Source organism: Myodes glareolus, chromosome 16, assembly GCF_982192425.1.
Source record: "Myodes glareolus chromosome 16, mMyoGla1.1, whole genome shotgun sequence".
Classification (NCBI taxonomy): domain Eukaryota; kingdom Metazoa; phylum Chordata; class Mammalia; order Rodentia; family Cricetidae; genus Myodes; species Myodes glareolus.
In genome coordinates, this window is record NC_142041.1 from 57,787,491 (window position 1) to 57,799,732 (window position 12,242).

Here is a 12,242-nt window from a genome sequence, read left to right on the forward strand (position 1 = left end):
TCTCTGGTAGATGCTCTATCAGCTCCCAGTTTACTTCATGGACAGGGACTTTTCTTTGGAAAACATTCCCGTCCTTTCGCAGAGCTCCTTTCTCTGAACTTTGCATTTAAAAGCATCTTATGCCATTGTGTCTAGTATTTTTGGATCATTAGAAAATGGAATGTTTTCAGAAAACCCACTCTATGTGGATAAATATAATACAGAAATGTGTTCCACTGCTGTAATAGGTATTCATCTAGCTACAGTCAGGACATTTGTTGAGCAAACAGAAACTATAACAAAAGACATTCCAAAAAAAAAAAAACACCAAAGTTCTTCCAAAAAGTAAGTAAAAATTTGTAGAATAAAATCCCTTTAAAAAGGCATTATTATAGTGGTCATGCTTTTAAGTCAAACACTCCAGAGGCAGAGACAGAAGCAGTTCTAGGAGTTTGAGACCAGCCTGATATGCATAGCAAGTTCCAGGCCAGCCAGAGCTTACAGTGAGACAGGGTCACAATAGATAGATAGACAGACAGACGGAGGGAGGAACGAACAGATGGGCAGACGGATGGATGGATGGATGGATGGGTGGATAGACGGATACATAGATATGAATAAGTAGAAATAAGGAGGCAGTAAATGCTGTAAACAAGCAAAAATGATCAGAGGGGAATGGACTGGAAACAACTGAGAAGGGGAAGTTACTGTTGAGATGACTGGATATTGTACACATGTGCAAAGGCTAGGTGGACATGACCACATAGTTCGAGTCTTTGCAAAAATGTTTGTAAGCTAGTTGTGTAAGGGATAGAATCTGTGTTCTGGGAATTGATCCCCACTCTTACCCATTATACTGTTGAGCTTCAAACTTCTTCTTTTCCTTTCCTTCTCCAGCTGCTTTGTGTAATTTTATTCAGGAAGGCATGGCTGCTTGTAACCTATAAATGTGAACAAAAGGAAACCAGAAAGAGGGACATGTTTGTTTTCAAATAACTCCCCAGAGTGAAGCCTCTTACTGTACATGACCTGGAGCCATTATGGGTGCTTGTATTCCATTTATAATTGATGTTATAAAAACTACTTGCAAACAGAGGAGCTAAAATGTAGTGAAAAAGTTTGACAGCCATAGCATCTTAGTAAACGTGTTCTGAAACAGACAATAAGAGTGATTTCCTTTATATTATTCATGTGATGACTTATCAGGGTGACTAGTAAAACACGGCATGCTCTAAGTTTTTTTTCCTTCAGCGACTGTGGCCAAGTTTTAGAGAAAAAAAAGTGTGTGTTTGTGTGTATATACAAAATTACACTAAGGATTGAACCAAGGTGTAGCAGGGAGAACAAAAGCTAGTGGGGAAAATTTTATCAGTTTTGTGGTGACAATATGCTCTAACTCAGGTTATATCTGAATTAGCTCATCATGCATGGGTGTTTTAGATTGTGATCAAGTCAAACATTTAGTGGGTTTTCGTGTATAGGTTTCTCACATACTCTCATTCCGTCCTGGTGATTGCCCAGGGTTCAGCAGCCCCAAAGCTGTGTGGCAAGAACCCTCGATGTCAGCCTTCAACACACAGACTGGGCTAAACCCTGAGCTCTTACAGTGCCCAGAATTAGTGTTCCCACTTTCCTACCACTCCCCTTATCTTGGTTATCCAAAGCTCTACCATTGAACTCCACTTCCCACAGCCTAGTGATTCATCCCCGTACCATTTTATATCAAAGGAGAACAACAAAAGCTGTTAATGCCTCCTTTGCTACTTCTCACGGCACTACTTCTCTTTATATCAACAAAAGAATCTCTAATTCACATACACACACACAAAACCACTTTATCTAAATACCAGTTTTAGAGGAAGTTTGGGGGGGGCTTTCTTGTTTTTGTTATAACATTTACAGGGACAGAATTAATCTTTTTTTATATTCACTTTGAAGCTCCAATAATTCCTACTTCTTTTTCTCCTTTTTGGTTTTTTGAGACAGGGTTTCTCTGTAGCTTTGGAGCCTGTCCTGAAACTACCTCTTATAGACCAGGCTGGCCTAGAACTCACAGAGATCCACCTGCCTCTGCCTCCCAAGTGCTGGAATTAAAGGTGTGCACCACCACCACCCGGCTACAATAATTCTTACTTTGAAGATTATTACTCCGAGAGGATTATATAACAGACCAAATACAAAGTTCTGTCTTCTATTTTATACTCTCGCTGGGCGCCTTCCACTTCCTGTTTTTCTAGTCATAACCCAGAACTCTGTAGAGATTTCACATTTCTTAAAATCTTTAGATGTCAATTGCTTATTTAGGCTGTAGGGTCAGGAAATATCAGTTGGTGATCACTTGACCACACTACTTGGACCCATGGCAGGACAGAGCTTTGGGGTGAAGAGTGCATAGAGAAGTGACTGTGTCCTTCAAGGTGTCTAGGGCCAGAAGTGAGAGAGGAGACCAAGGTTATGATATCTACTTCAAGAGCATACTCTCAATGTCCTTCTAATAGGCCCCCTTTCTTAAATGAAGTCCCACAGTCTAGGGACAAACTCTCTGTTACACAGACTTTGGAGAACATTTAAAGACATAAGCCTGGAAGAGCCCAACTTGGAAGAGCAGTTGAAGTAATTGTGGGTTAGACTTTAGGGAGCATGCTCCTGGAGGAGTAGGTATGGGGTAGAACAGCTACTTTCTGGTGGGTCCACTACTGCTAATGGACAAAACCTAGTCCACCTCTGACCTTAGGGGGCTTTTGACAAGGACTCCTTTGCTGTTGAATTTAGGCGCTGTTGGGAGACTTCAGTCACTGAAGAGCAGATGAACGTGTGGTTTTACATTTCTAAAGAATCCATATTTACAAAGAGTATTCTTTGGTGTTTTTTTGCAAGTGAAATATAGCTGTGAACCTAAAAGAAGGTTTCAAGAGAGTTTGTGTTATTAATATGAATTTTAATCGGATGTGGTGGCTCATGCCTATAATTCCAGCATGTGTGAAGCAGAGGCAGGCAATCCCCTGTGAGTGCAGGCCAACCTTGTCTACAGTATAAGCTTCCCCGAGAGCCAGGACTACACAGTCACACATCCACCTCCCCCCCATCCCGGCTCTCTGTCTCTGTGTGTTTGTTTAAATATATTTAACTTTTATTTGATGTTATGTGATTGTGTACTTTTAAAAATAGTTTGATTCATAATAACATTTTCAGAAAGCTATATACACAGAAATATGTTTGTTGGGCTTAATCCAATCTGAACAAAATACAAATAAAATCTGTTTGATCTATTGCACGTGAACAGACTAAGTTCAACAATTTCCAATTAAATAGAAGTACTTGTTTCTTCCATCTTTTTGTCAATATCACCAACAAAGAGCTTGATGCATTCAGAAAAGTACAAGTCATCGAGTCCTATTTTTAATCCACTAAAACAGTAGCTTTCCAACTGCCCTGACCTGTGCGTGTCTCTCTCGATTGCCCAGCTATTTCTCACTAAATTTCTGTGCCAGCTGGAGTTAACCATCCCAAATATCAAGCCATTTATACCCTCTGCGTGCTCCACTTTCCAATAGAAGTGATGTCTAGCACTTCATTTAACGTCCCAGCAAGCAACCAAAGGGTTACTTCTGAATCTCTGCTGTTCTCGGCATTTTGATCTTGCCAAATCTTAAGTCCTATTTCATCTTTTTATTTACTGTTCCTGAAGCCACTTGTAGCTTTCTTTTATTACCAGTTCTTATGCTCCTATGAGCTGATAACAATGAAAATTTGTTTCTATTCTACCCCACTATATAGATAAAATTAATTATTAATATTTAGTCAATGCCCAGCCTTTTCTCTGTAACTCGGAGAAATGTCAGTTAAGTATATTCTAAGTCATATTTTATGTGGTCTTGATTTTTAAGTTAGTATCTAAACTATTATATGTTGTTTTAAATATTGTGTTTTTATTACTTCTGTATATTTAGACATTGTATTTATTATATTCTGCAGTACATTTGCATACTATTTGTGAATTACAAAGGCACAAAACAACAGGTCTGAATTTTTGAATACTTGTTCAAAATTCTCCTAATAGTGAAAGTTTTCAGTAAAAAGAGATTTAAGAAGACTGTGTTTCTCAAATCGGGACATTTCATGTGCTATACAGTACATATTGATCATGGAATATTGAAAAGATAAGGAAATGTCAAGTCAAGATAGTAAAATCACCTACAATCTCTCCTTTTAAATCAAGCCATTACTATAAGCTGCTCCTTATTGCTATTGCTTTCCCCAGGTAGCTCCTATTACATACTAAGATTTAGTAAAAACTAGTGAATTAACAGATGAGCGAATTATGAATCAAATGGTGACTAAGTCTACATGAAGCTTCAGATGAAATTTGATTACATAGGTATTTCTTTATAATCACTTTTTCACTTAAGGTATTTCCAGTTGTTACATATATTCATATTCTCCACCAATATTTTCTTGGCTACATAATAGCAAATTGGTGAATTGAATGACTTGCCTCATTTCAAGTGTATAAAAAGAGATCAGCATGGGCAGCTTCCTGTTTCCTGTTTCTACTGTTGACCTGAAAGTCCCAGATGCACCACAACAGGCGAAATGCATCCATCCCACACTGCAGAAGGTGTGTCTTCTGGCTGCAGCTCATTGCTTCCTGAGAGATTACTCGCCTTTCAAAACTTTGGTGCAACACCCTTGCACACTGCGGACCTAACAGCCTCTCTTCCCTCCACCAAGAATGCTGGTCCCACGCTTCCTTTCTGGGAATGCAGGCAGCCCTGGGGATCTAAATCCCAAGACTTCACTCCTAGATATTTAATCACAGTGATTTCCAGGATTTAACCTAAATCACAGAAGAAGGCATTGGACAGGAAGGGCAAGAAACGAAAGGACATTTTGGTTCCAGTGAGCCCAACACCTGGACGATGCTATTTTCCTATTACCTGTTGAGAAGAGTAGGCAATCTAAAACAGCACTTTTTATTTTTGCACCTTCAGGAAACAGTGGCTTTCAATTCTTCTCTTCTGAGACCCCGCGTGATTGGGGAGTGGATTGGTAGAGCGGAAAATGACGCTGATCCCCTCGCGGCTGAGATGTTGCAGCCCCCTGTTCCCCGGAGTAAGAAGGACCCATGGGAAAGTGAAGAGAGCAGCTCCAGCCCTGCAGGAAGGTGAGGGGTACTTCCTTGGTGAATCTGTATGAGTAGTCATTAAACGAGAAAGGCAACTAAACCTAACTACGCAAGTTCGTTCTTCTCATAAAACTGTTAGACTCTGCATATGATAAAATAATGAACTAGATTTTGATTCCATAATGTTTCCTAAAGTACATAATTAGACTCGTTTTTTAAAAGTAATGGTTTACTCTGTTTAGAACTTAAGGCAACCGTGTAGAGGAAGGATGCTTGCCCAGTCTGACAATCTGAGTTCAATCCTCCTAGGGACCACACGACAGGAGGAAAAACTCCCAAGGCTTGTCCTCTGAAATCCATACACATGTGAAGAAGAGTGTGAGAATTTAAGTGCACCCACACACAAACACACATGCACTAAGTTAGCTAAACAAACAAAATTATAGGAAAAAACTCTAAAAACAATACTGTTATGTAGATTATGTTCTTGAAGTATGCTCTCCTCACTTGGGCAGCCCTGAATTATACAAATGCTAAACAAGTACTCTGCCTCTGAGTATCCTACCTGGGTTTGTGTTTTGACTTTTTCTTTCTTTCTTAAGTGAGCTCTGTTCCTTTGCTACTAACACCAAGTAAAGAAATAGCTTCAAGGTTTTGAGCTGTAAGTAAACACCCGCAATAACGTTGGGCAGTGGGATAGGAGGTGGATGAGGGAGACTCAAAGGTGCTAGGAAGATGAAATCATGAAGGGACAAGGGAACTATGGAGTGGGTAAGAATTAGCAGGGACAGTTAAGGTGGACTACCGAGAAAAGTCTTTCTTACACTCACTTAAGCTTACAGATGGTAACTGTGGTAGAATATAATTATTATGCTTTTTTGGGTTTAATTTATAAGCTATAATGTTTTAGGAACTTAAAAGTACATGTTTTTTATTACTTTTCTATTGCAGAGAAGGGCCACCATTATTACAGCAGCTTTTAGGTAGAAGCATTTAATTCACTAGTGCTTAACCTGTGGGTCACGACCATGAGAAAACACAGTATCTGATGACCTTTGGAACAGAGACATCACTCAGGAGCAAAATTAGTTATGAAGTAGCAATGAAAATTAATTTATGGTTGGGTTCTTCAAACCATCGGAAATATGTGTCTTTCTAATGGTTGCGGCCTACCGGTTGAGAATCACTGATTTAATTGGTGGCTTGCTTACAGTTTCAGAGTGTTAGCCCATGACCATCATGGTAGCGATCATGGTGGCAGGCAGATCTGGTGTTGGAGCAGTAGCTTAAAACCATACATTGTGGTCTGCAGGCAGCAGGAAGCAGGCAGCAGGTGAGGGGAGAGCCAAACTGGGCATGGTCGGCTTTGGAATCATCAAAGCCCATTCCTGTAACACACCCCCTCTTAAGGCCAAACCTCCCAATCCTTCCCAAACAGTCCATCAAGTGGGAGCCAGACATTCAACTATCTGAGCTTATAGGGGCATCTCATTCAAGGTGCCCTTATGTGTAACTCTGATTTGACTCCGACTCTGGTACCTAGAAGGGTGGCAGGACATCTGCCATAAACATCCTCATGCTGAGACAGGGCACCTTGGAGATGTGAGATCATGTCTATTAGATAAAGCATGTTCATCATTACCATTCTGGTGTCATTCCAGCATAAGAGGTACAAATCAAAACAGAAAATGGGCGAGCCAAGGAAACTGGGGTGCAAATAATTATGAGAGACTAGAATTATGAAGGACAGATAAATGCATTTAAATATTGATGAATGAAAAGGTGGCAGGACCATAAGTCCCTGTGACTACTATTAGTTAGTCTCCACTGTAGGCTTTTTCTTTGCACCTCATAGCCACGGGAACTTTGTATTTCCTATGTTAAACTTACCGTCAACCAATAGCTTTTTTTTTCTCAAGGAGAGAAATTTGTGCTTTCTTTAATGTAAAAGCTTTCAAGGTTGCTGGGCTCTCACTTACCACTTGGCTTAAGGGAAAGAAGTTCAGAATACTCATTAATGTGCTTCAAGTTTAGAGAAAATTGATTCCATTTCCATGAGAAATAGTCTTAAATTATTGAAATAGTTGACGTACCCTGAAAGGAGAGAGTCATTTCTGAAAGTTCATTTCTCTTCTGGGAAATGCCAGATCAATTTCACCTGTCGATGAGGGTCGTTTTCGTCCTAATGCCTGGCCTGTGAAACTCAGTAGACCTTTATCCTTATTCACTGGTAGAGCTTTAATTCTGAAATGCAAAACAGAGAATTGTCAACTTTCATCATGCTTTCATTGATTCATCAACCTATCCAGAGCTGTTTAGTGTAAGCATTAGTTTTACTAAAACTCTGTTTTCTCCCTCACTTTAGTGAGCTCTTATTCCCCTGAGGTTCTCAATCTTAGTTATATCTCTTGTTCAGTCCATGAGGTATTTTCTTAAATATTTGCTCTTATGTCCTAAAAAGTCATCTCAGTCTCAATGAACTCTGTATTTAAAATAAGAGGTAAAATGTCACTTGTGGATTAAAAAGGTAACAAAGTCCTGGCTAAATCCCAATTACTTCAGAAACGTTACATGTATGTAGAAATCACATGTGAGAAAAGGTATAGCTCAGGTTACAAACTGTATTTCTCCTGTCTTCAATTTCAAAGCAAGATCCCTGAATTTAAACTTTATAAATAAGAAATGCTGGATAGAAAGTTTTAAAGGTTCTAGTATGTAATTATAGAATTAGCCATTGTCATTAAATAGTAATACCCATGCTATAATTTAACACTCTTACACATTGAGATTTTAAGAATAATGATATTCCAAACTGCTCAAAAAAATTTGATTTCAAGCTTGATTTGATCAATTTCTCTTTTCTCAGCAAGGCTGACACATAGCTATTTTCAATAAATATCTGTTACATGAGTGTGGGAGGTGTGGGCTATCATGAGGCCCAAGCTAAACAGAGCTTATTCACAAGAAAAATTGTCGACAGTCTGTTATTTTTGGTCCATTGCTCTAACTTGGCCTGTCCAATAGAAAAGTAAAGAAAAAAAAGTCGCATCTGAGTGGCCATTATTGTAATACTCAGCACATAGACAGCTTTTCCTTTCATGCTAAACAACAGATATAAACTAGACATTCACCACTAGCCTGGAGAATTAAACTAATGGCAAACCAAATCTCGGAAGTCCTTCCTCATACCAAGGTCCCTTATCTAGTTTACATGTCTTACTGAAGGAAAGCTTCACATGCCTCCATGTCTCTAGTCCTTCCTTATGTATCATGTACAACACACAATAGCACAAGAGCCTCAAGTGTGCCTGAAGTGTCTTGTGACCAAAGTCACATGGGATGGTTGCAATGCCCCTTCAACAAAATAATTCTACAGATCACAAAAAACAATCACTGTTTTCCACAAGGATACTTCAAGGTTAAAGTAATTCTAAAAACCAACTGTGTGTTCTAATATCTACCCTGATACAGTGCTTCTGCTAAATTCCTACAACAGGTTACAGGTAAGGCAATTGTAAGGACAGACAGATAAATTAATAGAATAACATTGAGACACCAGATTGCAGACCTAGATGATCCTTGGATGGTCTCAAGACATCTCTGGATCTTTCACTGTTACATTCAAAATGGTGTATGAATATGATGAAAGGTATGCCCCTGACTCTATTTTACTGAATTCTTAAGTTAAGAATTAAGAGAGCTCAAGACATGAAAACAACCAAATAAGGACAGAAGTGGGTGGGGGTTATGGGAAATGAGTGAAGATTTTTCCTGTTTGTTCACAACTAAAGCTTGCCTAGCTAGTTATTAGGAAAGCATATAAACCCACTGACATTTAGAGTTTTTTAAATTCTATTTATTTTAGATCCCTACCGCATTTTCCCTTCCCTCTTTGCTTCCCACTACCTCCATCTGCACCCCCATCCACTTCTCTGTTTCTGTTCAGAAGGAGACAGGTCTCCCATGGGTAGCAATAAAGCATAGAATATCAAGTTGCCTTAAACTAAGCATCCCCTCACTTACTCAGGCTGGGAAAGGCAATGCAGTATGAGAAACAGGTTCCAAAAGAGGCAGCCAAATTATTAGAGACAGTCCTTGCTCCCGTTGTTAGGAGTCCAACAAGAAGACAAACTGTCACATACATGCAGAATGCCTAGGTCAAGCCCATGCAGGGCCCCTGGTTGTCAGTTTATTCTCTGTGAGCTTCTATGAGGCAAGTTGTCTCTGTGGATTTTGTTGTGATATCCTTGACTCCTCTTGCTCCTATAATTCTTCCATCCTTTCTTCAGCAGGTTTCCCAGAGCTCATCCCAAGATTTGGCTGTGGGTCTCTACTTTTGTTTCCATTAACTGTTGATGAAGACTCTGTGGTAACAATTAGGGCAGTCATCAATCTGACTATAGGAGATAACAGTTCAGGTTACATATCCGCTATTGCTAGGGTCATTCTTGTAGATTCTTGGGAGTTTTCCTTTCATTGGGTTTCTTTCTGACCCCAAAATGTCCCCCTTTCCTGTTATCTATTTCAGGAATGTGCAGAGTCTCTAGTGTTTTCAGAAAGAGGGTGAATGCGTACAGAATCCCCAGTGTTCTTCAGAAAAGGTTGAATGTGTGCAGAACTTCCAGCACCCTTAGAAGACCTACCCATCCTTTCTTCTCATCCCACCCACCAGTCTGCCCTTCCTGACTGCCTGCATCATGGCCTTATTTCCACCTCCTCTGTTCGTAGGCTGTGATGCTGGAGGAAAAGGAGGTGTCATCTCAACCGATAATCCTTGCCCATTGCCTTCTCTTTTAAACAATCTCGTTTTCTTATCATATAGTTTATATGTTTTCCAAACATGACTTAGGAATCCCATAAACCACATTCTTCATACCCTTTACATCTAGCCAACATTTTCTCATAGCAACAATTTAGCCGACCCTTATGCCAGTCTCCCTGGGAACACATCGTTCCTTAGCGCTCTGTCTGGCTTGACAAAACAGGCTGCGTAGGCCGCTCTGCCCCAAGCCTAGCCTCTCACGTCCTGTCTAACAGTTTTTGAATTTTACCCTTTCACCCACTCCCTTCCTCTGTAATTTCTTAGATCTTGTCATCATTTTCTGGACTCTTAATATCATCTCAGGTACTTCACTACCCCTCATCATCTCCTTTTATATCATTCTTTCTGGTACCCAACTGAAACTAAAACCCAGAGCGCACCGTTTGCTTCTCATTCACCCTGCTTCTCATTCTTCTCTTTAACAAGATCTGTCACAGCCCATCACTAAGACCAGCTCCCTTTTCTTCTTTTCCTCTCTTCCTTTCATATATTATATGAAATATATATATATTCAGTAACACAATAACCATTTATAATGGGTGCCTTACAAATTATGAGAATTGCATAGGGCACACAGAGTCCTAACATAATAGCCAAATGATACAGGGCACAATTTTATAAAATACCATTCATTCCCAAAATCATAAAAAACACAGCCCAAATACGGAAAGCCAATCGATGTCTGCCTGAGGTAATACAGGTGGTAGAATTACCTGGAAATGAGAGGAAAGAGTCATCATGAAAATGCTTTCAGAGTAATTGCAGATTCCTTTTAATAAATAAACATAATAATAATATGAAACAAATTATAGAAGTGTCATGAGAATTATAGCACTGACAAAAATTCACAGAAATAAAAATAGTGTAATCCTGGTGGTAGGGCTGACATGATAGACAATAGAATTAAAGACTACAGTAGCAGATGTATTAAATTGACCCATTCTGAACAACTAAGAGAAAACAGATTGAAGAAAAAAGATGATATGGAGTCTGGAGATATTGCTCAGAGGTTTAGAGCATTTGCTGCTCTTATTGGGGACCTGGGCTCAGTTCTCAGTTCTGGCTGGTCACAACCACCTGTGCCTCAAGTTTCAGGGGAACTAATGCCGGCTTCTGGCTTCTGCATGCATGTGTTTCCTAGATATGCACTCAGCACACACACACACATATATATGACACAGCTTCAGTGACCTGTGGGTAAACAAGGAAAGGACTGAAATTCTTATCAAGTTCCGAGAAGAAAGGGGAAAGTGGGTAGGTTGGAAAGGAATTAGGAGTGACAGCCGAAAACTTACTGAACAGCTAGAGACTACGGAACACAAGGCGGGATAATCCCCAGACATTTTACACAGAGGCACAACTTCAGTAGGCATCTAGAAAGTAACATCAAAGAAGGAATCTTTTTAGACAAAAGAAAAAAAATGTAACTTTTGTTTTTCATGTGTGAGAGTTTGCCTGCATGTTTATCTGTGCACCATGTGTGTGTCTGGTGCCCATAAAGAAGGTGTTGGAACTTGTGAGCTGTCATGGGAATGATGGGAACTGAGCACTGCTTCTCTGGAGGAGCAGCAAATATTCTTAACTGCTACGGCCTTTGATCTGCTCTGAAAGAAGAAATTTGAGAGGCAGGCAGAGGTAAATATCAAGCTGCCTGTATGGGAACAATCATTAGAATAGGAAAAGATTTTTCACCTAAAATATGAGAGCAAAAAGAAGCACCAAAAGTCAATGACTATGGACCATAAGTCTAGTGAAACTGTGTCCCGCAGAACTTCCCCTAAGGTGAGAGTGAATGAAGTTCTTCACACAGAGGAGGTGACCATAAGGAGTCCTGGAGCAGCAGGAGGGAGGAAGCTATTGAAATGAATTTGCTGCAAGCTGCAGGGTCCGAATGCAGCCAGCCCCAAGCAGGCATGGTGCAGGAGACCACTAGGCAGGAACGAAGCTGGTCCCCGGTGAGCCATGCTGGGGATTCCAGAGTAGCTTGCTGCAGGATCCCGGCAGGCAGGGGGCAGTGGGTCCTGAGAGGGAGAGAGTGAGAAAGAGGGAGGGCGGGAGGGAGGGAAGGAGGGAGGGAGGAAGAGGACCAAGACCAGAACTGCCTTAGTGGATGAGGGGGGAGTGGGCGTGGCTTGTCTCTTAAAGAGACAGAATAATCATTACAGCTATGAGTGTAAGTAGTAGGTTTTGATTACAATGAATAAAACAAGATGCCACCAGTATTCTAACGCTTGTGGCTTACATGACATACACTTGCAGAAATCAGGGAGCGATTTAGACGTTCTAGCTCCTGCAGGATCAGGAAGGCTGTGAAGT

General features: G+C 40.3%; 1 protein-coding gene across 5 annotated transcripts in view; it reads left to right on the forward strand.

Moving 5' to 3' along the window:
• The window catches only part of C16H8orf34 (chromosome 16 C8orf34 homolog), a 384,304-nt gene that overhangs the window by 150,535 nt on the left and 221,527 nt on the right, over positions 1-12,242 (forward strand). For all 5 annotated transcript variants that reach the window (XM_087897228.1, XM_087897227.1, XM_048420471.3 and 2 more), the window contains one exon: positions 4,971-5,143. In XM_087897228.1, the coding sequence (XP_087753354.1) occupies positions 4,971-5,143 (173 nt within the window). The remainder of the gene's footprint in view (positions 1-4,970; positions 5,144-12,242) is intronic.